The sequence below is a fragment of the Arvicanthis niloticus genome, chromosome 2 (assembly GCF_011762505.2).
Source record: "Arvicanthis niloticus isolate mArvNil1 chromosome 2, mArvNil1.pat.X, whole genome shotgun sequence".
Classification (NCBI taxonomy): Eukaryota; Metazoa; Chordata; class Mammalia; order Rodentia; family Muridae; genus Arvicanthis; species Arvicanthis niloticus.
Genome location: NC_047659.1, coordinates 120,490,872 through 120,516,416, shown reverse-complemented (window position 1 = coordinate 120,516,416; position 25,545 = coordinate 120,490,872). Strand labels below are relative to the sequence as shown.

General features: G+C 39.9%; 1 protein-coding gene across 4 annotated transcripts; it reads right to left on the bottom strand.

Annotated features, from left to right (window-relative positions):
* Nucleotides 1-1,692: 1,692 nt before the first annotated feature.
* Nucleotides 1,693-21,161, bottom strand: Gins1 (GINS complex subunit 1). 4 transcript variants are annotated; one of them, XM_034495615.2, is made up of 7 exons: nucleotides 20,957-21,161; nucleotides 18,167-18,231; nucleotides 15,092-15,190; nucleotides 13,408-13,498; nucleotides 6,816-6,932; nucleotides 5,208-5,282; nucleotides 1,693-2,136 (listed from the first exon to the last, which is right to left on the bottom strand). In XM_034495615.2, the coding sequence occupies exons 1-7, from the start codon at nucleotides 21,029-21,031 to the stop codon at nucleotides 2,068-2,070; spliced, it is 591 nt and encodes a 196-aa protein (XP_034351506.1). In that variant the 5' UTR covers nucleotides 21,032-21,161; the 3' UTR covers nucleotides 1,693-2,067. The 4 variants fall into 4 exon arrangements, with proteins under 4 accessions (XP_034351506.1, XP_076786062.1, XP_034351508.1 ...); XM_076929947.1 differs by having other exon boundaries at nucleotides 20,487-20,959; XM_076929946.1 differs by lacking the exon at nucleotides 1,693-2,136 and adding an exon at nucleotides 2,730-4,019.
* Nucleotides 21,162-25,545: the final 4,384 nt, after the last annotated feature.

Sequence of the window (25,545 nt, the reverse complement as noted above, 5' to 3'; positions counted from 1 at the left end):
CCCAGTGGGTGCACTTCTTTACTTTTGGCTCTGTCTGGAACTGAACAGAGATTAGAGGGCAGGCGTTACAGCTCAGTTGGTAAAGTTCCTGTTGTACATGTGTAAGAACCTGAGTTCAGTCAGATCTCGAGAACCCTTATAAAAAAGCTGGCATAGCAGTGTGTACCTATAATTCCGCCACAGCAAAGGTAGAGACAGGAGGTGCCCTGGAGCTTATTAGCCAGCCAGTTTAGCTGAGTCAGTAAACTCTAGGTTCGGTGAGAGAGCCAGGCTCAAAAACTAAATTGAAAGCCAGGCAGTTGTGGTGCATGCCTTTAATCCCAGCCGGCATTTGGGAGAGAGAGGCATGTGAGTCCTTCTATGAGTTTGAGGCCAGCCTGGTCTACAGAGGTCCAGGACAGCCAAGGTTACACAGAAAAACTCTAGTTTCAACAAACAAGCAAACAACCAAATACAGTGAAGAACAATTGAGGAAGATACCCAGCTCAGTCTCTGGGCTCCATATACATTAGCAACCACATGTGCACACAGAAAGTAGATTTGTTGGTTAAGGGCCTAACGACAGGATAAGCATCTGCCTTTATAGAAAACTCACTCCATCCCGGAAAACAGTAGTAGTAAGTAGACCTGTAATGTTTAACATGATAAACCTTATTTGGAGCCTTAATGTTCTATCATCATGATAACCTACCTTATCAAAAATCATTTGGGAGGTGAATAAGATCAAACATACTGCTTGAAATTCTCAAGTTAGTAAAAATATTTAGGATTATTTTTAAGCTGGGCAGTGGTGGCGAAAGCCTTTGATCCTAGCACTTGGGAGGTAGAGGCAGGCGGATTTCTGAGTTCGAGGCCAGCCTGGTCTAGAGTGAGTTCCAGGACAGCCAGGACCACACAGAGAAACCCTGTCTCGAAAAACCAAAAAAAAAAAGAAAAAAGAAAAAAATTATTTTTAAAGCATATTCTCTATATAAATGAAATCAAATTAGAAACCAAAACCAAGCTGATTTAGTGGTGCACTCCTTTAATCCCAGCACTCGGGAGGCAGAGGCATGTGGATCTCTGTGAGTTCAAGGCCTCCTATAATGTATAGTGAGTTCTAGGACATTCAGGGCTCCATAGATCTGTCTTAAGTAAACCAGCAAGAACAAGAGTCTAAAAGCAGAATGGAGCTGGACGCGGCAGCTCATGACTATAACTTTAGCACTGAGGAGGCTGAGGCAAAGCACCAGCAGTGCAAGGATCCGCTCGCTCATCTCCACAGAGTAGCTTACCTGCTCGGCACTGCCCAGCCTCCACAGCTCCTGAAGGCTCAGTATTATCTTTGGCTTCCTGAAACTTTCACTTAGCCAAACACCTTTCCTGGGGGCTCATTATACTGCTACGGAAAGTATAGATTTATTCCCTACCCCTCGATGTTTACTGGATAAATATTTGCTACTTTTAAAAAAATATATAGTTTCCATCCATTTTAAGAACAAAGCCATGACACTGGTACCCACTAGCCTGCAAGCCATCGTCTTGAGCTAGCACTTAATACTCCAAATTCCAGTGTCTTCCTGTCCCTTCCCACAGCCTGATGATAAATTATCATCTTTACTTGACAGAGGTCTAGAAATGTATTCTGAAAACTCAGCCCCTTGGCATGTAAAACATGCTACCAAAAACAACCAAAGATGTGCTACCAGGAGATTCCCAGATTCAAACCCAAGACTTTATTTTCAATTATAAGAGTACAATATATACTGTGGGAATGGAATAACTAGAGACATTTCCTGTAACAAGGCTGAAGAGCTGGCAGATTATGCTCCTAGCCAAGAGTTCTTAGTCTAGTCTTCTCTGATTTTTGTTGTCTTTTGAGGTACTAGGGATGAAACCCTGGGTTTCTCAAATGCTAAGCAGGTGCTCTACCAATGAACTGTACCCCAAGCCCTCTTGGTTATATTAATGCATGTCTGTAAATTTAAAACCAAAGGAGGGGGAGGTCCAGTGAGGACGCTTCTATGAGCTGGCATAGCTTCCACCTGGCAGAGCCGGGAGTGCCCTGCTTTTGACATCACGGGACAGTCAGGACAGCACGTGCTCTAGAACGCCTTGTCTGATTAACTGCTCACACTTCCACCGAGGCAAAAAGTGCTGCAAGTAAAAGGAAGTAAAGGAGAAGAAGGAGAGAAACTCAATTATATTTTGCATCAGTAAAGAGTAGCAGCTAATTTTTTTTGTTGTTTTTTCGAGACAGGGTTTCTCTGTGTAGCCCTGGCTGTCCTGGAACTCACTCTGTAGACCAGGCTGGCCTTGAACTCAGAAATCGGCCTGTCTCTGCCTCCCAAGTGCTGGGAGTAAAGGCGTGCGCCACCACCACCCAGCAGAGTAGCAGCTAATTATATACCTCAGGAGCTTGTACAGCTGTGTGTCAGGAGCTAAACTTAACTAATGTATGTTACAGCCAAGTAAAGCTGATACCACTAATCAAACACTAGTAAAGTTCTATTTTTATAAAAGTCACTTCATAATTCTTAAAATACATTTTTTTTTTGCCAGCGGTGGTGGCACAAGCCTTTAATGCTAGCACTCAGGAGGCAGGTGGATCTCTGAGTTTGAAGCCAGCCTGGTCTACAGAGTGAGTCCCAGTACAGCCAGGGCTACACAGAGTAATTCTATCTCAAAAAATTAAAAAAAAATTTAAATTAAAAAATTATATATATATATATATATATATATATATATATATATATATCTTCATTTTTATTTTATGTGTATGAAGTATTTTACCTACATGTACTTGTGTACAACAATTATGCCTGTTGTCCTCAGAGGCCAGAAAAGACACTGTATTACCTTGGACTAGGGTCCTCCATAGAAGTAGCAAGTGTGCTTAACCACTGCGCCATCTCTCCACCTCCTTATTCACCATGTTATAAAAAAAATTATTAAAGACTGGAGAGATGGCTCAGTGGTTAAGAGCACTGACTGCTCTTCCAGAGGTTCAATTCACAGCACCCACATGGTGGCTTACAACCGTCCGTAATGGAATCCGATTCCCTCTTTTGATGTGTCTGGAGATAGTATACTCACATACATAAACGATCAATCTTTTAAAAAATAAATAAATAAGAGTGTTTTAAAAAAGAGAAAATACATAGTTGATACATTTAAAAGTTTTAAAGAATACATGTTAAGTATTTCCCCACTAGTATCTGAACTATGTAGATGAGCCATATAGATATACAGTCAGTCTTAGATGTGGCCAGATACATATTTTTAATTAATATGCATGCACAGGCCACAGCATGCATGGAAGGTCAGAAGACAATTCTTAGGAGTTGGTTCTCTCCTGCCACCTTATGGGATCCAGGGATTGAACTCAGGTCACTGGGCCTGTGTTCTAGCACTTCTACTTGCTATGTCATTGTGCTGGCCCAGGATCAGATCATTTAGAAATTCCTTAACATTAAACAGTAGAAAACAGGATTCAAATACAGATAACATAAGTTGTTCAGGCTCATCACATGTCCACACAGGAGCAGATTAACAGCCCCAGGCTTCACTGCCTCAGTACACAGTGAGCAGATTAACCACAGAGCCCAAGAAAACCATACCAAATAGAAATAGCACCTCCACTCATCTTGCACTGAGGAAGCTTTGCTTTTGGCAACTGCAGGTTCCCATGACCTCCAGAATGTAGGTTTTGTTTGTTTGTTTTTGTTTTTGTTTTAAAGCGTTTAATTCACCATCTGGTTTTGATGCATTATGTTTAAGGAGGCACATGGGAGCCAACAGTTAGTTGGTTTAACAAAAATTTTAGGGCATCTTAGAAATCTGTTCTAAAAACCTAGTTTTGGGAAATGACACCTGCACACTAATAAAACATATCAGTCTTGGGCCAGAGCACCAGATGGTCTGAAGCATTGTGTTCCAGGATGTCAACAACAACATGATACTCACTGGTCTCAATATCCACATGGCAGGGCAGGCAAAGAAGAAAGAGTGGCCTTATGAAGAAAGAAGCCCTTTCCCTTCTGTACTGCCATTTCAGAACATGGGGGAGGATAAAAACGAACTCTGTAATACGAAGTCTCAGCTCTTCCACACCTTGACAAATTTCATCTTGTCCTATTAAGCTGTTCTGCTTACATATTAAGTATTTAAAAGTTCATGATCTACATCACAATTTCTTGCTCTATAGGACAAGGTTAAAATGAAGTATAAGATAAAAATGGTTACTTAGAATTTTCAAAAATTCAAGGAAAAGCTTAATCTAACATTCTTTTGTTTCTTACTCTAATATCATGGATATGAACCTATAGCTTCAAGCTTGCTGGACAAGTACTTCACCAATGAGGCACAACTCCAAACCTTTTAATGAGAGCTCAAAAAATTGCCAGGAATGGCTTAGAATTTCCTTTGTAGGCCAGGTTGGTGTTAAACTTGCTATGTAGACCAGCCTGGCCTGGGACTCAGAGATCTGCCTGCCTCTACCCCCCAAAGTGCTGGGATTGAAGACAAGTACCACTCACTGTACCTGCTTGGTCTTCAACTTTTGGTCCTCCTGTCTCGGGTGGATTACCAACCCTTAAATTCAACATTTTCACAGTCCCCAAATAATTTGTCAACTAACTAAAATAAGGCTCATTATAATAATTACTCAGGAAAATAATTAGTATTAAATATAAGCACCAGCTTAATAAATGCCATATTTTTCTTGCCATATGACACATTTGCATCAAGTCTTATTATTTAGAAAAAAACTCAGAACTGGTCTGAGGAATGTCACAAGGAGATATTACTTTGCTACCAAATCCAGTATTTCCATACACACATTCTTCTTTTTCTTTTTTGTTTACCTAGACAGGCTTTCTCTGTGTAGCCCTGGCTGTCCTGGAACTTGCTCTGTAGACCAGGGTGGCCTCAAACCCAGCGATCCACCTGCCTCTACCTCTCAAGTGCTGGATTTAAAGGGATGCACTACCACCTGGCTGCTCACACACACATTCTTTTTTTTTTTTTTTTTTGGTTTTTTCGAGACAGGGTTTCTCTGTGTAGCTCTGGCTGTCCTGGAACTCACTCTGTAGACCAGGCTGGCCTTGAACTCAGAAATCCACCTGCCTCTGCCTCCCAAGTGCTGGGATTAAAGGCGTGCGCCACCACCGCCCGGCTTCACACACACATTCTTAACAAGGTTTAAAGTATGTGACAACGGAAACTACCTGACTATTCTTTTTAAGCAGGACTGAAGTGCCATCATCAACTTCAAATTCTCCATAGTCTTTTAAACAGCGCACCTGAAAGAAATTAACATTGTTTTTTTCTTTAAGACAAGGTCTTGGCTGTGTTTTCTAGGTAAGTCTCTAACTCAACTCTCTAAACTTAAGTAATCCTACTATGTTGGCCTCTTGACTAGCTAAGAGTGGCTGTGTCCCACCATAACTGGTTTACATTATAAGTAGTAATCAAAAAAAAATAGGTATTATATGAATATTAAATATATAATATTTAAATCCACTCCAGCCTCATTTTTGAAGATCCCACCCATATATCAGTATGTGAACAGGACACAACTAAGTTTGCCAGTTCCTAATTTTGGAAAATACTCTTTCAATCTTCTTCAGTATGCAGATTCATTCCATGGAATTCTTAGCAACAGAAAATCAAAGTATAGCTTTCATTTGGTGCCATAATAAGAAGCAAAAGTGAAATTGGCCTGAGTTATCTTTTAATTTGTAAATAATTCTTAATCATTCCAGTTTGTTCTTCATGTTAACCTTATTCTTTAAGCAACTAGGTTATCAACACTGAAAGATCTTGGTTGGAAGGTAGAGGAGTAAGGCAGTCTTTAACAGCAACTTCTGCAATGGTAAAGAACTATGTGGGCTGGCAAGATGGTGCGTAAGCCTGGTGACCAGAGAGTTTCATCCCCTGACCTCACAGGATAAGGAGAGAACCAACTCTCCAAAGCTGTCCTCAGGTATACCAAGGGACATACAACTGCATCTAAGTACATATTACTTGTAAGTAGTTTTGTTTTTAAAGGGACAGCACTGAGTGATATCAAGAAAAATAGGGAGGCATTTCATCTCCTAAGAATGAGTTTACTCTCCTAGGGGAACCTGCTGACCTGCCACCGACTTCCAGATACCTCTACCATGTCCTAAAATTAATCTGAAACTTTACAATGACTTTCAAGCTTTCTAACTTAGTGTGAGAAATACTATTAGAGGAAACAGAGGCTGTTGCAAAGTGCAATCATTACTCATTTAACATCCAAAAGTTCCCACTTGTCTCATGAATATTTTAATTTTTTTCTCATTGCATTTCACATATATGGGTATTTTACCTGCATGTATATCTGTATACCACATGTATATACAGTGTTCAAGGGGGGCACTGGGTCACAGGTGTTACAGATGGCTGTGAGCTGCCATGTGGATGCTAGGATTTAACCTGAATTCTCTGCTAGAGCAGCCCGTGTTCTTAACCAGAGTCATCTCTCCCGTCCTTCATGAATATTGTTCTAAGTTTTCCCGTTGAAACAAGAATCTGACAGAGCTACACATTGTGTTTTATGTCTTATCTTTCAATCTATAAGTTTTGCTACCTCTTTAGAAACTTTTTCTTTCTGTGGCCATCTATTTGTGGTAACAAAGACAAAACTACTAAAATGATGAGATTTTAGGTGTCCATCCTAAAGACTGTGGAAACTATCTTCCTCTCCTCTCGATCTTTTGTCTTGTTTGATGTCTTTCCTTTTTAAGAGAAGCCAGTAAACCTTTATGATAGAAGGTAGCACAATGTATGCACAAAGTAAGTATACATACTTCAATATATAGGCTTTTGGGGGGTTTCACATCTTGTGTGATGTCCAAGCCTTCATCTCCTCCCAGTGACCTCATGTAAGTAGCAAGAGACTTTTTATAATGGTTGAACCACTCCATCTGTGAACATAAAAGTAGTCATTGACAAAGTTTAAGAAAAATTGTACAAACTAGGTACTACCATTCCAAAGCTAACACATCCTAATACTGGATCTTCCCACATCAGTTAACTTAACTATGAAATCCTCCAGACATGCCCACTGGCCCAGTGATATCTTCCCAGGTATTTTAGGTTGTGTCAAGTTGACAAAGCTATCACAACTACCACAGTAAAGAGAGCTGGCAGATGTCAGACACTTAGCTAGTGTGGTCTGAGTGACTGTCAGGACCTATCTAGGAGAGGCTGAAGGGTAGCCGGTGATCTTACTGAGACGGTTCATCACGGGCTGCCATGAATGAGCTTTGGGAGGCAAGGCCCGAGAGGCTGGATCTCAGGATTGAGTTTTTGCTATTGATATGCCTTTCCTGTCATTATCAAATTAATTTAACAATCCCTGGGCATTAGCCCACCCTATTAGACAGGCTTTTTGAAGACCATCGAAGATGTACTGTCTTGTAGTGATGTTATATAAACAAATAGATGATTTCTTAATTCCTAATGATGATTCTTTAAGAATTCCTGAATTTATATTAGTAATTATTGAACTCTAAAAAAGGGCTGCAATTAGAGCTGTAATATGAAAACTGCAATTACCTGTCACTGGGTATTATACTAAGATAGAAAGCAGACAGATTTACAATTAAGGAATATATTCCTTAAAGAAAAAAGGAATATATTCCTTTAGGCTGTAAAACTATTAACTAATGGTTGTCAAAGGAAACAAACAATTTATTGTTGGTGCAAGGACAGAAGACAAAACATTAACTGGGTTTATACAAAACTTCCACACTAGTGAGACATTATACAAATGATATGCCTCTTGAAAGAAGCATGCTAACTTAAAATTATAGTTTTTAATTTTAAATGAACCTGTGGAGCTAGTGGCAGATAATGATAACTAGTTAGATAACTAGTCTTAATGGAAACTTAAGTAAACATCTTGGTTGATATTTCTTATTTATGGTTTGAATTTATGTTTGAACTTGTAAACTTTTGAGAGATGCTTGGAATACCATGTGATCTATTCTCCTTAAAAAGTACAAAAACCTAGGAACAATGACATTAAGGAGGCAGAAGGAGAACAGAAGAGAAGCAGAGCAGAAGCAAAATAGAAGCAGAAGAGACAGCAGAACACAGTGGAATATTACAGGGCTGAGGGGACAGAGATGCAGGTTAGAACCAGCGGAAGATGCTGCAGAGAACAGAAAGCAGCAGGCAGGCTTTTCCTACTGACAAGGACGGGGCTTCTTTCTTACAGACTTGGATTTAATTCATTTAGCAATAAAAGGGTAGAAATTTTTTTTCTTTCTCTATGTCATAAATGCTGGAGCTTATTTTTCATCCAGAATGACTGAGTTCTTTTTGTGCTGGAGCTTGCACAATCAAACCTGCTCACGGAGGCTTTTTCCCCCTGTGTGTGTGTATAGGTGTGTGTGTATAGGTGTGTGTGTATAGGTGTGTGTGTATAGGTGTGTGTCTAAGGATGTCAATTGATGAGACAGATGGCTGGACCTGGCCAAAGTATGTATGTAAAAATATGTATGTATGAATGTATATATTAATCTTTTTCTGTACATATTTGCATGTACAGAAAAGTGCTTCATTCTGCACAGACTCACTTTTCCTAGTTCAGTAAAGGTTAATTGCTCCAAGCCTCCCTCTCACCTGGCCAGTGAGAGGCGAGGCTCTCAGGCAATAAAGAAAGGAGCCTTAGCAATAAATCATTCACTGAATTCCCCAATGCTATACAGCGTATGTTAATTGCCAGAGAATTATAAAAGAGTTAACGCTCGTCAAGCACAGAGAATTATAAGACATGAAGAGTTAAGTTCCCCAGCACTTAATGCTGCACAGAACAGTGATAATCAGTTAAGTATCTAGTAGAGAGCAGTAAGAAAGAGTTAATTCAGAGCCCCGTGTTTTCCCCTTTTAATAGCTCCCTCTATATATTTAAGATATTTTGACCTTACCTTATGTAAGGTCAAAACCTAATGGTTTTAAATACTCATTTTATATGTGTGTGTGTGTGTGTGTGTGCGTGTGTATTTTAAACTTAATGGCTTTAAATACTCATTATATATATATTTTTTTATTCTTCTTACACTTGCCAATTTTTGAACTTTTTCATGATTGAGATATCATGTTTTTGTTTTCTAATTCCTTGCTCTTTTCCTTGAGTAACATTTTTTCACTCAGCTGCTTTCCCTTCCTTGTGTTTAATCTTGTTTTTCTATTTCTCCCTTTTCCCTACTGTCTTCTCATATGTCATTCATTTTCTATTTCCACACTCACTCTAAAAATTACCTTTGTCCCATATCCTGTGGCAGCTTTGCCAGTTTCACTTCTGTGTTCCCTGTTTTTAAGTGTATTTCTGTATCTTAAATGGCTTCTTAGTTGTTGCTATTACAGAAACTTGCTTTCTCTTTACAGAGAGTACTGGAGATTAAGCCTTAAAGATCTCCAAATAACAAAAAACAAAAAAAACCAAACAAACAAAAAAACAAAAAACAAACAAAAAAAAAAAAAAAAAAAAAAAAGATCTCCAAATAAAACAGGGAGATTCAGACAAACAGAAATGTACATCATAAGACAGAGACCAAGCTGGGCAGTGGTGGCACATGCCTTTAATCCCAGCACTTGGGAGGCGGAGGCAGGTGGATTTCTGAGTTCGAGGCCAGCCTGGTCTACAGAGTGAGTTCCAGGACAGCCAGGGCTACACAGAGAAACCCTGTCTCGAAAAACCAAAAAAAAAAAAAAAAAAAAAAGACAGAGACCAAAAATAGAAAGTGTGGCAAACTAGCTCCTCCAAAAATGCTAGATAATGATTTCAGAAGTTTACTAGTAAAGACTGATCAATGTCTTCTAAGATGATGCAAATAAATGCTTTCATTGTATCTAAAACCTAAAGAGAAGAAGTCAGCAGTACAGAGGGTGAGGTAGTAAGATGGATGAACTGGGATGAATGTTGGTAGTTTTCTTCTGAAGAGACTGTCAGCAAAGACTCTGATATTGTGATAATGTTAATTGAAAAAAACTTCAATGAATTAAAAAATAAGACCCCATGGAACAGAAGAAAGATGAAACACTATATTCAAGTGTCACCATGGAGATAAGCATCACCACAATGACAGAGAACTCTGGCGCACAATCAAGAGTCCAAACCTAAGAATCCACAGGATAGAAATTAAGATCAACTTTAAAAGTTGGAGATGCTACTCAATGAAATTACTGCAAAAAATTCCCAAATCTAGAGAAAGATAACCAGGCACAAGAAGCATTAGAACCCTAAAGACACATGACCAGAGAAGAATCTCTCTATAACATAGCATAGTCAAAATATTAAAAAAAAAAAAAAAAAAAAAAAAAAAAAATAAAAAGTGCCAGGGAGTGGTGGCGCGCGCCTTTAACCCAGCACTTGGGAGGCAGAGGCAGGTGGATTTCTGAGTTCGAGGCCAGCCTGGTCTACAAAGTGAGTTCCAGGACAGCCACACAGAGAAATCCTGTCTCAAAAAACCAAAATAAACAAACAAACAAACAAACAAACAAAAAAAGCAAAATAGAATTACAAGATAATATAAAAATTGGAAATACATGTTGAGGTATTATAAAAGTCACATAAGCCCAAGTACAGTGGTAATAGGTAATTTCAACACCCCATTTTGATAATTAAAACCCTTTGATAACAAGGAAACCTCTGAGTTAAATTATACTGCAGGGCTGAGGGATAGTTCAGTGGTGAAGAATACTTGTTGCTCTTGCAGAGGGCTTGGGTTCAGTTCCCAGCATCAACATGGTGGCTCATAATGATCTGTAATTCCAGTTATAACGGATCTGACCCCATCTACTGACCTGTAAGGGCACCAAACATGCACATGGTGTCCATACACACATGCTAGCAAACCATTCATATACATAAAATAAATCTAAAAAATCAAGCTACACCATAGATCAAATGAGTGTATAACATATACATAGACTATCTAACAGGTAAAAAATATTCATTCTTCTTGGCAGCCCATAAGCTTCTGGAAAAAAGCACACATTCTGGGCCACAAATCAAGTCTTAGAAAATACAAGAGAGGACTAGAGAGATGGTTTAGCAGTTAAGAGCACTGACTGTTCTTCCAGAGTTCCTGAGTTCAAGTCTCACAACCATCTATAATGGGATCGGATGCCCTCTTCTGGTGTGTTTGAAGACAGCGACAGTATATTCACATAAATAAAATAAAATCTTAAAAAAAAAAAAAAAAGAAGAAAAGAAAACTAAGAGAACCTAAATAGTTTTTTGATTTTTATCAAATAAATGAAATAAAACTAGAAGTCAAGAAGAATACTGAAACCACACAAATACTTAGAAACTTAACAATATAATTTTGAAGAAACTGAAAATTTCTTAGAATCAAATGATATAAGAATGCAATTTACCAAAACCCTTGGTACACGGCTAAAGCAGTTCTAAGAGGAAAGATGGTAGCTATAAGCACCTATATTGAGAAAATAAATATCAAATAAATTACCTGGTCGTGCATCTCAAGGTCCTAGGAAAAACAAGAACAATCCAAACCAAATGCAGGTATGAAATAATAAAGATCAGGGCAGAAACTAATGAAGTTGAAACTAAAAAATAACAATATAGACTCAATTTAAAACATGAGTGAATTCCTAGGCACATATAACCTTCTCCCTCAACCCCCTCCCCCAAAATAAAAAATCTGTTATAATCAAAGACTGAACCAACAATAAAAAGCCTCCCAACAAAGGAAAGCCCAGGAGTAGACAGGCTCACTGTCAAACTCTACCAAACCTTTCAAGAAGAGCTAACACTAATTAATACTTCTAAACTGATCCATAACTGAAGAAAAGAAATAATGACAAACCCTGTAGAAAGCCAGCGTTACCATGACACCAAAAGCCCATAAAGACACAACAAAAAAAGAACACGGTAGTCAAATTTCCCTATGGCAGAGAAACAAAAACTTCTGTCAGAATTCAAGAACACATTAAGACCAGATCATGACCATGCTGACTTCACTCTAAGGACAAAAGGTTGGTTCAACAACCCACAAATCAATAGGTGTAGTACAGTATGCAAACAGAGGTAAAGACAGAAATCACATATCACTTATGCAGAGAAGTATCAGGAGTATCTTGTTATTGAGATGACTCATAGTGGACCTTGGTTGGTTTATGCTAACCTAATGACACAGAGCAGAGGCAAGACTGGACTCTGGACATCACTAACAATGTGACCTCCTAGGAGGGGAGAAGACTGAGTGAGCTCAGTAACAGGGTTGGTAATTCAATGGTCATGCCTCTAGAGTATAAAACCCCAACTGTGTAGACACCAATGCTGTGTAAGACTACCTGGATGGCAGTGTTATGTGTTCCATTATAGAATGTGTCGAGAGGATGTCAAGAACAAGTATTCGATACCAGAAGCTTAGAGGCTCAGCACTCTCAGCCCTTGCCTTGTGAGCCTCATCTGGCTGGTTCCAATGTATATCCACTTTGCTTTGCATCCATTTGGCTTCAAAACTTTAAAGTTTGAAGTATAATTATTTTCTGAGTTTTGTGACTCATTCTGGTGAAGTACCGAACCTATAGAAATCATGGAACATCAAAACATGTAACTGTGGTCTAAAGCAAGGAGAAATCTTATGGAAGACTTAGGTGAAGTGTGGTCTAACTTCAGGCAGTCAGTGTCTGAAATCCTTGCAAACCTTGATTACTTTTAAAGGAGAGAATTTAGGTATAGGGAGAGTTCAAGTTACTTGTTTGAGATAGACAGTTCTTTTTTTTTTTTTTTCTTTTTTTTTTTCTTTACACTTCAGGTGGCATCCCCTTTCCCCATTCCCCCCCACCCCCCTTAGGAAAACCCTATCCCATGCCCCCTTTTCTTTTTTGCATTTATACATTTTTTAAAAAATAATGTTAATCATAGGCTTTATAAGTTTGGAATTGTTCAATCAGAGGTGTAACCCACTGACCAACCTAGATATAACAACTATCTTTGACTGGTGAGATAGACAGTTCTTAAATAGTCAAGATTTAAGTTTATCTGGCTCCAGTCCAATTTCTGGAGTAATCCTGTACTTGATTACTAGATCAAATCAAGACTTATTACCAGTATGAATTTGTAATGTTGATTACAATGTATATATATACACACATTATATAGAAAACACCCAAGTAATAATTCCAGTTTTTAACCTCAAAGATGCATCACTCATAAATAACATATTGGGGCTCTATTTTGCTAAATACTAGAAGTTTTCCATATGGTACTTAGTTACTCCCTGCCACATACCTCTTATATAAGTATATAAGAAATTAGTCCATGTTAGAAACTGATGAATGGACAATGGAAACAAAGAACACTGGTTGCTACTATTAGAGAGCATAGCAATTTAATACAGTTGGATAGTGTTAACTTACTTCTTCAGCAGACATGTGGAATCGTAAAGTATTTGGCAAGACACTCCCATATTCCCACCTGAGTGCTCTAATCCGAAGCAACCGGTCATACCTAGGACATGAAGAGATTAGATGGTCTAAGAAGAAAAGGGTCAAAAGTCATTCTTAAGGAAAAGACTCAAGACTCACAAAAACTTAAATGGAGCACATGAACTTTGGCTACTGATAGAAAGACATCAACAGAAAACATCTTTGCAACAATGGAAAAAATGTGCATAAGAACTGTTTAGGTTGCCGGGCGGTGGTGGCGCACGCCTTTAATCCCAGCACTTGGGAGGCAGAGGCAGGTGAATTTCTGAGTTCAAGACCAGCCTGGTCTACAGAGGGAGTGCCAGGACAGCCAGGGCTACACAGAGAAACCCTGTCTCAAAAAAAACCAAAAAAAAAAAAAAAAAAAAAAAAAAAAAAAAAAAAAGAACTGTTTAGGTTGCTGGATGTGGTAGTACATGCATTTAATCCCAGAATTTTGGAAGCAGAGGTTTGGGCCTTGTGGACAAACCTAACCCTGGCTGGAGTTTGAGACCTGTCTTAGTCACTTCTGTACAGTGACTCAACAGGAACTGTTTAGCCCTGCCTCTGCTCAGCTGTTACTGATGTAGAGCTTTGACATTGGCCCTGTCAGTTACCCCATACCCTCTGTCACCCTTCCTGCCCCCTACGTCATCTCACCCCATCAAAACCCCTTCTTCCTATGCTCCAAGTTTATATAAACAAAAGGTTGTTAAAGTTGAGTTCCTGCCTCAACGGGTGTTTCTTTGGGCGGCTGACACCATCCCACTCAGCCCAGAGAGACCGGGACCTCTGTCCCCTCTTGCCTGGACCTGCCGGCAAGGAGCCGACAGATCTCTATGAGTTCAAGGGCAGCCAGGACTATATGAGACCCCATTTTAACCTGACAGATACCAAGAGGCATTTTTTTTTTATCTCCAAATGTGAAAATATGTTCAGTGGTTACAAAGGTCATGAGATCCCTGCTGCTCAGAGAAGAAAAGTATTACGAATTCCATGATAAGTTGACATGCTACTCTAAACTTGTACAGCATAAAAACAAAACACAGGGGCTAGAGAGATGGCTCAGAGGTGAAGAACACTGCCTGCTCCTCCAGAGGTCCTGAGTTCAATTCCCAGCAACCACATAGTGGCTCATAGCCATCTGTAATGAGATCTGGGGCCCTCTTCTGGTGTGTAGGCATACATGCAGTCAGTACACCAAAATAAATAAGTCTTGAAAGAAAAAACACACAATGAAATAAATGTGACAGAACACTAAGATCTAAGAACTAAGTTACACAGGGCAAGTTATATTATTCTCATTCTTTTCATGAATATACTACCGTTTCATAATTTAAAAAAAAAATTTTAAAGCCAAGGATGACTGCACATGACATTAATCTTAGCACTCAGGAGGCAAAAGCAGAAAGATCTCTGTGAGTTCCAAGTAAGCCTGTCTACATAGTAACTTCAGGGTCAGCTTTGGTTACATGGGTAAGATCCTGTCTCAAAAACAAACACAAACAAACCAAACAAAAAAAACATAAAAAGAAACAACAGCTTTTTTTCTTCCTTGCTACCCACTGAGAAACCAAATTACATCAAAAGCCCTCCTAGGTTCCCTGACACCCCAAGCAAAACCCAGGACACTCACAGATATGCTATAGTGCATCGTCTATTTCTTAACAAAGAACAATGCCGAAATTTGATGGTTGGTATCAAATCACCTCGTCCAGCTGACTTTGCTTCATTCCTGATAAGGACATGTAAGGAACAAGAAACAGATAGTGTAGGTAAAAATTGCAAAAGCAAGAATGACTGACTGATGCTGGTTTTGTCTGTTTATAATTAACAGCAGTAAACGAGGGCGGGGTAGCAACCTCCCCCCAGGGCTTTCATTAGTATATTAAAAGATAAAAAAAAACAGGACTGGGCGTGGTAGGGCACACCTTTAATCCCAACATTTAGGAGGCAGTGTCAGAAAAATCTGTGCGTTCATGGCCATCCCAGACTACATAAAGTAGTGAGACCCTGTATTTGTCACTGAATATCTAGGTTGTTTTGTTTTTATGGTGCTGGAGATTAAACCTAGGGCCCAAATATGGTAGGCAAATGCCCTAGCACTAAGATACTCCATAACCACGCAGAGCCGTTCTACACACTCTGCCACTCTATGGAGGTAAGGCTAATTTCTCACATCCCTTGAATATAACTCCTAGATTATAAGGAACCAATACAATACATATGGACTAGCAGGGCACGGTGGCACCATGTCTACAATCCCAGCACTTGGGAAACAAGGCTGGGCAGAAAGCTTTAGCGACTGAACTACAAAATGAGATCTCTTCTCAAGATTGGCTAAATGTAATAGCAAAATAATTTAGAAAACACATGCAAAACTTTTTACATTTACACATTAGTAGAGGGATTCATTTCTGTTCACAAGTTGTTCTTAAATTTTTTTAATCATATTTATTTATTTGTGCATGCAGTTCACATAGAGAAGAGCCAAGAGGGCAACTTTCACTCTCCTTTCAGCACGTGGGTCCTGGGAACTAAACTCAAATTATCAAGCTCAGTAGCAAGTACCTCTACCCACTGAGTCATCCCAACAGCCCTCTTTTATGTATTTTTAAAAATCCTTTTATTTGAACTGGGCGGTGGTGGTGCACACCCTTAATCCCAGCACTTGGGAGTCAGATGTAGCCTGGTCTACAGAGAGAGTTCCAGGACAGCCAAGGCTACACAGAGAAACCCTGTCTCAAAATAAATAAACAAGCAAACAAAATAATAACCTTTCTATTTTATGTTATATGTTTGGTTATTTGTACTACATGCATGGAATTCCCACAGAGGTCAGAAGGGGGTGTCAGATCCCCAGTACTGGGAGTTACAGACCATTGTGAACTGCCATGTGGGTGTTGGAAATCAAACCCTGGTGCTCTCTGGAGCAGCTGGTCCTCTTAGCCACTGCTATCTCTCCAGACCCTTCACAAATAATTTTAACCAGAAACAATGGTCACCTCCCCAGAGATAATTTAACAAAGTAAGTGACAAATTTCAGGATCATTCATTTGCACAGAGTACAGATAGAGAGCACAGAAAATTCAGTCCCTTACTGGACCAAGACCTAATAGGCCAACTCTAAAACATATTTTTATTCTGTTTATTATAGTCCAGGTCACTTTTTTAATGACCTGACTTACCAACGTGTCCCCTCCTCTCTGGTAAGTACATACAGTAGCCAGAATGACCTCAAGACAAAGACTGCCCACCCCATACACAAATGTCTCACCCGATATGCCACCGGGCCTTATTCTCAGCACTTGTTAGGCAAAGGCAAGTAGATCTCTTCTGCTAAGTTCCAGCCACTTTGGTCTTTCAGTGCAGTTTCCCGAGTACTTGCCTCTTTGCAATGCTTGGCATTTGCTAGGGCCACTGTCTGGATGTTCTCTGCCCACCCCGACTGTTTTTGGAATAAAATCTAATTCTTAGAGCCTCAGCTAAAATGTCTTTTCCTTAAAGAATCTTTCAATTCCTCAACTTAAGTTATGCTCTATACTGTCTCTAGCACTACTCTCTCTCTCCCATGGCCTTCCTGTACAGCACATCTCCCATCAAGATACTAAGTTTGTACTTCGTATCCATCTCCTAATCAGTAAGGGTCATGAACAGAAATCTAGACTATGTTATCTACCAAGGAAATACCAGAAACATTTATCAGCCTGACTTTATTTGGTGCATGTCTGTCGAATGGATTAATGAACAACTTTGTAGGATTGACTTCAAGACTTGACATCTGACTCACATTCACCACAGCCCTGATGTTCAGTTCCTCATTCTATTGGTAAAGATTTTTCTGCTATCTGCATGTATTGTGTTCCTCATTCTGTTGGTAAAGATTTTTCTGTTATCTGTATGTATTGTGTTCCTATCATTTTGTATGCCCCATATAATTAATTTCTACATCCAACTAACTCGGAAAGCTTTCTAGTTTCTGACTGCCACTGGGCCTTAATCTCAGCACTTGGAAGGCAAAGGCAAGTAGATCTCTGATTTTAAGGACACTTTGCATTACAGAGCAAATTCTAGGACAGTCAAGACTATAGCAAGAAACCCTGTCTCAGAGTAGGGGGCAGGGACAATGATACACTACTATCTCAGCTCTGACTACCTATCTCGCAGCACCCATTTGTATCTTACCATGTGATGACAGCCTTTGAAGTCTGTTCACACAATCCAGATTCTCCATTGTATGAGTTGCCATGCCCAGTTTTAAATAGTCCATCTATAGCCCCTTTTTTTGACCTGCTAAATGTGATACCAGTTCTCAATGAACTCTACTTATGCTGTCAGAAATCACTGCTCTTCCTGCTCAGTGGACCCTCTCTTTCAAACACACTAAGGCATCTGTTAATGAAAACAAAGAGTGGGAACTAAGTATTTAATTGCATAGTGGTCTTTATCTGCTCCTGTCTCACCTTTTTAAGTCTGCCTTAGTTCTTTCAAATTAGAAGTTACACATCAGAATACATCACACATGAAGCACTGTCCAACCACAGAGTGGCAGAGACCACTTTAAGTTCTGGTCCAGTGCTCACTTGTATAAGCGGGGTAAGACAGATTCAGAGAATTTAAAAAAAAAAAAAAAAAATCTCCGAAGAGATATAAGGTTCTGATTTTAACATGTCATTTCTTATCTTTAAACATTAATATTATTACAACTTACACATCAGATTGGTTTTGTTCATACAAGGCTTTCATCTCCTCCAGAACTTGTCTGAGTCCGTCCTCCTGAAAGGTATAAACTGATATTGATAAACATCTATTGATTCCCCTATTAATTTCAATCTGTATTATCTTTCATTTACATACCTTACCAAAAAAAAAAAAAAACCCAACAGGCTCCACAATATTTTCATAGCTACAGATGCTGGCAAGGAACATAAAGCCAGTTCCATAGCTGTTCAAATTGTTAAAAGGAATGGACGAAGTAGTTCCTGAACTCAGGATGCCAAGCAGGAAGACCAAGAATTGAAGGTCTTCAGGCACTACATAGATATACCCTATCTTAAACAGCACTTTCCTAGCTTGCATAAGACCTTGAGCTCCATGCCTAGTATCAGAAAAAAAAGTTAAATGGAACTATAATATGACCCAGCAACTCCACTCCTAAGCTTATTATACCCAAGCCCATGTTTTCTTTCTTTCTTGTTGCTTTGTTATTCCCTACACTACTACTGAACTAAATCTCTAACCCACACAAAAACTTACAATTTTGTTATGTTTGATTTTTTCTTTTTTTTCTTTTCTTTTTTTTTATCCTTAGGGTTTCATAATTGGTTTTCTTGAGACAGGGTCTTACAAGTACTATGTGACCCAGGCTGACCTCAAACTCACATTTAATTTCCTGCCTCAGCACCCTAAGTCCTGGAATTACAGGCATACGCTGAGTGGGCTTTACACAAATGCTATTGGCAAAATTATTCAAAATAGTCAAAAAGCAAAAATAATTCAAAGGCCCAACAACAGATGGAGAGGATCAGCCAAATGTGGAGTGTGATTTAGCTGTGAGAAGGAATGAGTACTGACACATACTACAACATAGGTAGATCCTGAAAACTCCATGTTAAACCAGAGACAACATACACAAAAGGACTACAGTTTGAGTCTCCTTATCTGGAATACCAGGCAAAGCAAATTCATACAAAGAAAAGCAACTTAGCCAGCATAGCAGCACAGGCCTAGAATCAATGCCAGCAAATGGAAGGAATATCCCAAGTTGAGGCCAGCCTTGACAACATAGTGAAACTGTCTTAAAAAAATGAGAGCGGGTGAGCTGGCTCGGCATATAGGGGCACTTGCTTCCTCGCCTGATGATATCCTGTAACTCACAGTTAGTGGGACAGCTCTCAACTTGTCCCCTGACCTCCACACCTGTGCTATGGTACACATATCCCGACCCACATAAGTAAATAAATAAAAGTGACTATCAGGGGCTGTGAGAAAAGGGAAACTGGGCATGCTGCTTAATGGTGACAGTTTCTGCTGGATTAATGAAATGGTTTTGGGCTGGGCAGTGGTGGCGCACGCCTTTAATCCCAGCACTTGGGAGGCAGAGGCAAGCGGATTTCTGAGTTTGAGGCCAGCCTCAGTCTACAGAGTAAGTTCCAGGACAGCCAAGGCTATACAGAGAAACCCTGCCTCGAAAAACAAACAAACAAACAAACAAAAAAAATGAAATGGTTTTGGAATAGTGACAAAGATTTGACAACAATGTGGATGTAATTAGTGGCATTGGAGTATACACTAAGTTAAAATGAACTTTATGTGTATTTTTAAAAGATAAAATTTTATCATTTTATCTTTTTAATTTTATCATTTTGTCATTTTATGTGTATTTTTAAAACATAAAATAGACATTTGAAAAGTGCAACAGGGGCTGGAGAGATGGCTCGGTGGTTAAGGGCACTGGTGGCTCTTTTATCAGACCCAGGTTTGATTCCTAGCACCCACATGGTAATTCCTAACTGTCTATAACTCCAGTTTCAGGAGAATCGACTGATCTCTTCTGACCTCCGTGGGCACCAGGCATGCCCGCTGCCACATAAATACATGCATTAGAAACATTCATACACACAAAATTAAAAAAAAAAACACTTTAAAAAAGCACAATAAAACTACTGACTTACTGAATATTAGAATAGTCTCAAATACATTATACTGAGCAAAAGAGGCCAGATACAAAGACTGCATCTTACATGATTCCACATGGCCCTTTACACAGACAGGCCCTTTACACGGACAGGCCCTTTATAGATGTGTCAGCTCTTAGCAGACTGAACCCAGATACATGGAAAAAAAAAAAGGGGCAATAATCTACAAGCAAGAAAAGCAAATCTGTGGTTTGAAAGGCTGAAGCTGGGACACAGTTTCATAGCAATCTCCAGAACCACTGGGGTTATATCAAGACGCTATTGGCTCATCAAAAAGCTGGCTATAAAGATGTATGTGGGGCTGGAGAGATGGCTGTGGCTAAAAGTACTTACTGCTCTTGCAGAGGCTATGGGTTCCCAGCACTCACAACCGCCTATAACCCCAGTTCCAGAGGATCCCACACTCTCTTCCAGCTTCCATGAAGCACCTTCATGCAAGTGAGGCACATACACATGTTTGGTTTGTTTTGTTAATAGAGTTCCAGGCCAGCTTGGACTACTTGTGAATTTGTATCAAAAAAAAAAAAAACTAAAACAAGAAACACTCTGATGGGGAAAGTCACCAAATCAATAGGTAGCATAAGTATGAGTCTTCTTCTTCTTCCTACAAATTGGCCCCGTTTCAAACTTTTTGTTTCCGATCTCGGAATCTAGTAAGGAGGTAAAGTTAGCTCAGAACTGACACTTGAGAAAACATCTCCAGCAAGCAACCGCGGGCATAGGCCCCGCCCCAAGGCATGAGGCCCCGCCCTAAGGCCCCAGGCCTGGCCCTCGACACGCCCCTCCCCGCCGCCGCTCCTCACATTAAAGGCAGGCAGCTGCCCTTCCGGCGCGCGGTGTAACTCGCGGACAAGTTCCATAGCTTTTTCGCAGAACATGCCGGACGCGCCCGGGTCCCGTGGTCCCGTCAACTGCCAAGTCACCCTAAACGGTCGCTGGGCTCCCAGGCAGCAGCACTTCTTTTGTTCAGAGTCGCACAACACCAGCAACCAGCTCCTCGCTTTGGCGCCAAATAGGCTCAACCAATAGAAGTGCACTGGGGCGGAGAGAATGGTGGGTGGGAGAGAACTGAGCTAAGGTGGCCGAGAAGGAACATTTAATTTCTTTTATGCAACCTCACTGAGCTTCTGGGAAATTGGGGTTAAAGAGAATGTTTTTTTTCCCTGGCAAAGCCAGGAAATCAGTTGCGTCTAAGATTGTAGGCTGAAACAAAGGACTATTTTCGATTGTGAGCAAAATAACGTGCACATTCTTCTCTTCCTTTTTATTTTTTCCATTTGAATTATCTTTAGGTTCCAAGAGGCACCTTTAAATTAGATTGAAGTCGAGAAACTACTAGCTAATGACGCAATGTTTGAGTTTTGCAGTGCTAGTTGTTTGACATTAAAGAGAAACCATCTTTTATTGGGTGCTTTCAGTATGGCAGGGACTGTGACATATATTTCAGTTAATTCTCGTAACTTCCCTTAGAAGATTATTAGTATGCAGACCTGATAAACCAGAACAGTTAATTTACTGCAGGTCACATGGTCATAAAGTGATTAGAACCTTATTTCTATGCTTCTTACTTTCAGCTCTGGCACTTTTTTTTCCCCCTTTGGTTTTTCGAGACAGGGTTTCTCTGTGTAGCCCTGGCTGTCCTGGAACTCACTCTGTAGACCAGGCTGGCCTCGAACTCAGAAATCTGCCTGCCTCTGCCTCCCAAGTGCTGGGATTAAAGGCGTGCGCCACCACTGCCTGGCATGATCTGGCACTTTTTAATTTTAAAACAGTAACTTAAAAATATTTGCAAACTGGGAAACATCACAGATAACAGCAGTTTAAAGATGGTCGAATGCCTGCAGTCCCAGAACTTTCGTGGCTGGGAAAGACAGATTACTTCAATTCAGTTCAGGAATTTTAAAGGAGCTCATCTTAAAAACAAACAAAAACCAGTAAGAATATTCTTGATTTGCCTTCTATTTCTGTGATAAAACACCATGACCAAAGGTAAACTGGGAAGGAAAGGGTTAATTTCAGTTTATAGTTGTAGTCCCATACCCTAAAGGGTATTCAGGGTAGGAACTCAGAGACCCTAGAAGAAGGCTGCTTACTGACTTCCCTCGCTTACCATGCCTTGGGGCAACACTCCCCTTAGTGGTCTGGGCTGTCCCAAGTCAATTATTAATTAAGAATATGCCCCACAGACTGGCCAAGCCATTCTGACAGAGGCAATTCCTCAAGATTCCCTCTTCCCAGATGTAATTACATTTGTGTCAAGTAGATGAAAATTTCCTAACCTTACACAATACAAAATAAAAACCTTACCATAAAACCTAGTTATTGGGCTGGAGAGATGGCTCAGTGGCTAAGAGCAGCAACTGCTCTTCCAGAGGTCCTGAGTTCAATTCCCAGCAACCACATGGTGACTCACAACTATCTGTAATGGGATCTGATGCCCTCTTATGGTGTGTCTGAAGAGAGCAATGGTGTAATGGTAGCATAAAATAAATAAATCTAAAAAAAAAAAAAAAAAAAAAAAAACCCTACTTATTTCATTTACCCAACCCCACCCCCCACCTTGCTTTGAGACAGGCTTTACTGTGTAGACCAGGCTGACCTCAGACTCTCAGAGATTCCCCCCTCCTCTGTCTCCTGGGTGCTAGAATTAAACATATGTGCCACTTTGCCTTACTATTTGGCTGATTTTTTTAAAAAAAGTATTAATTTCTATAAAACAATCATAGATTTCTGTCTTGTTCTTTTGCAAATGTAGATGACAAGACTGTTAGAGTAACTGGACAATGTTGAGAGAGGTGTTTCAGAGAGAGGTACTGAGACAAACTGTTACTTGTCAATGCCTCATACAGTATGGTGGGGCTCTGAAGAAAGATACTCCAATTCCACAAAACTCAGCAGAGATCTTTGAAAAAAGTTGCAGTGGGAGGTGGGCCAAAGCCACAAGGTAGTAGGCATGGGAAATAACTCATACTACATGCTAGCTGCTTAAAATCAGTTTGCCTCTGTTGCTGGGTCAGCTGGGCAAGGCAAGATTCTTCCTTTTGTGACTTCAGGGTCAAAGCACTGGTCTGTCATCATTCCTGTAGCTGTTCCTGGAGGAAGGTAGCCTGCTTGGAGTGTGGCATGATCTGTTAAGACTACAGCTCCTGATCTAACAAGGGCAGACATTTTCTGAAAAATGGATATGGGAATGCTCCACTTTAAAAAGGAACCACTTGTCCAGGTGTTGTGGCTCATGCCTGTAATTCTACCACTCCAGATGCTGCAGCAGAAGTATTCCAGAGTTCCAGGCCAGCAGATGAGACCCTTTCTAGAAAGCAACAGATAGGCAAGTAGGTAGGTAGCTAAATAAATAGGGATGTTCTTTTTCTGTTGATTAGGGATACTTAGGTTAGTGTTTAGTAAACACCCAGTTTATACTGCTGTGGCGCTGTGATTCACAAACCAGTAGTTACAGCCCTTCTCGGCCATGAATATTTTCAATTTCGACCAGGAAGCAAGTCTTTTATTGACCTTTAGACTTCTTTATTTTTAAAATGAGAACAGTAGAATACCCATGAGCAGTCTTGATGATTCTATCTTTCCTTCAGCAAATATTTATGAAGTGTGTACTATGAGCCAAGCATTGGTCCGGATACCAAAGATAATGCAGTAAACAAGATCCTTTCTTGGAGTTTATCTTGCAGTATGGAAAATATCAATACAGATAAAGATATATCAATGTCAAGTATTTTGGTGATAAGCACTAGCCAGAATAAACCCAGGAAGGAGAACACAGCAAAAATGAGGTCTGCGAGTTCTGTGTCAGTGTTCAGCAAACATAGCTCTCATGGGGGAGGGGTGTAACTCTGTAGATAGTAGGCTTGAGGGAGGCAGGGTTTTTGACAACAAGAATTAAAGTGTAAAAGGAGAGGGGCTGAGTAGCACTGGGAAGGACAATCAGAGAGGCAGTGATCCTGGGAGAAGTTGGTTCCTGAGAACAGAAAGTAGGGCTGGAGCTCTGTCAGGTGGGCTATTGTAGAGCCTTTTAAATACAAGCTTTTAGTTTTGAGAGAGGTGGAAACCTACCAAAGGGTTTTTAGTGACAGATTCAGGCCTGTGCCAGATGTTAGACAAAAGGAAGCAAAGCGAAAGTGAAGGCAAGAGGCCTCTTAGACATTTAAAGTAATCCAGGTGAGGAATGGTGACTGTTTGGTCCAGGGTGGGATGGGTGGAGAAGATGGGAAGTGTTTAGATGCTGGATTTTTAATACAGGGCTGACGTAAAACTTGAAGACAGGTGTGGTGTTATAAAAAAAAGGAAAAATCAGGATGAGACCAGAGTCTTGACTCCAAGAAAGCCATGGATGGAGTTCCCATTCCTCAGGAGGGAAAGAGGATGAGGTAGGAGGGTTGAATGCCTATTAGAAGTCAACAAGGAGTAGACCATCCAATAAAGAGCCTTAGATCTAGGAAGGGTATGACCCAGAGATACAATGGGAACATACCTAGTGTGGAAGCATATTTAAACTTTAGGAGACCAGGAGATAAGGATCATATTGACAAAGTCTAGCCCCACACCCTCTCTGTCTCCTCCCTCCAGTTCTTCTCCTTTTCCTCTTTCCCCTCCTCCCCTCCCTCCCCCTCCTCTTCCTCCTCTGTATAATGGAACCCTGATCCTCAGGTATACTGAGGAAGTGCTATCACTGAGCTATATTCAGCTCTTTCTATTTGTGTTATTTTGAGACAGAAGGCACTAAATCGCCTGGGTTGGCCTCCAATCTGCAACCCACCTGATGTCTGTAATAACTTCAGGCATGTCCTATCAGGGCTATTTGTTCTTTTGTTTTTCTATAAAGATTTTATGACTCATAGGTCAAGACTATTCATAAGCATTTAATTTCCTTTGTGAATCTTCAATCTATAGTACTGTTTTGTTGATGTTTTAAAGACTGTAGATATTCATACAGTATGAACATAGGTTATAATATAGCAAAATGGTAAAGAAATTCTTGGGCAAGTTGTAACTACCATTACAAAGCCAACAACATAATTCATTACATTTCTAAATTCTATTTAATCTTTATTAGTTGCCAATACTTTTCAAACTGATTTACATGCATGTGAAAATTACAAAAGTAACTCATTAGTAAAATGCATGCTGTATCAAACAAAACAAAAACTATTAAAAGTTACAAAGTGTCCTTCCAGTTTTGTTTTTCAGGTGGATTGAATTATTACTTAAATTCGGGTGTCAGAGTGCAAATTCCTCTTTGAAATGGATTTCCTTGCCCTCTACCAGTCCTAATCATTCTTATGAAGATACAAACTTTAATAGATGATTTCAAAGCATACGTAGGCAGTTCATTTTCTTACATTCAGCAAAAGAATAAAAAAGTAAATATAAACTTGTT

Coding starts and splice junctions, on each gene's coding strand:
- Gins1 (XM_034495615.2), bottom strand. CDS start 21,031: ATGTTCTGCGAAAAAGCTATGGAACTTGTCCGCGAGTTACACCGCGCG. Junction 5,283..6,815: donor CCAAAAGCCTATATATTGAA/GTATGTATACTT, acceptor AATTTCTTTCAG/GTGCGCTGTTTAAAAGACTA. Junction 2,137..5,207: donor TGCTTAAAAAGAATAGTCAG/GTAGTTTCCGTT, acceptor TTTTACTTGCAG/CACTTTTTGCCTCGGTGGAA.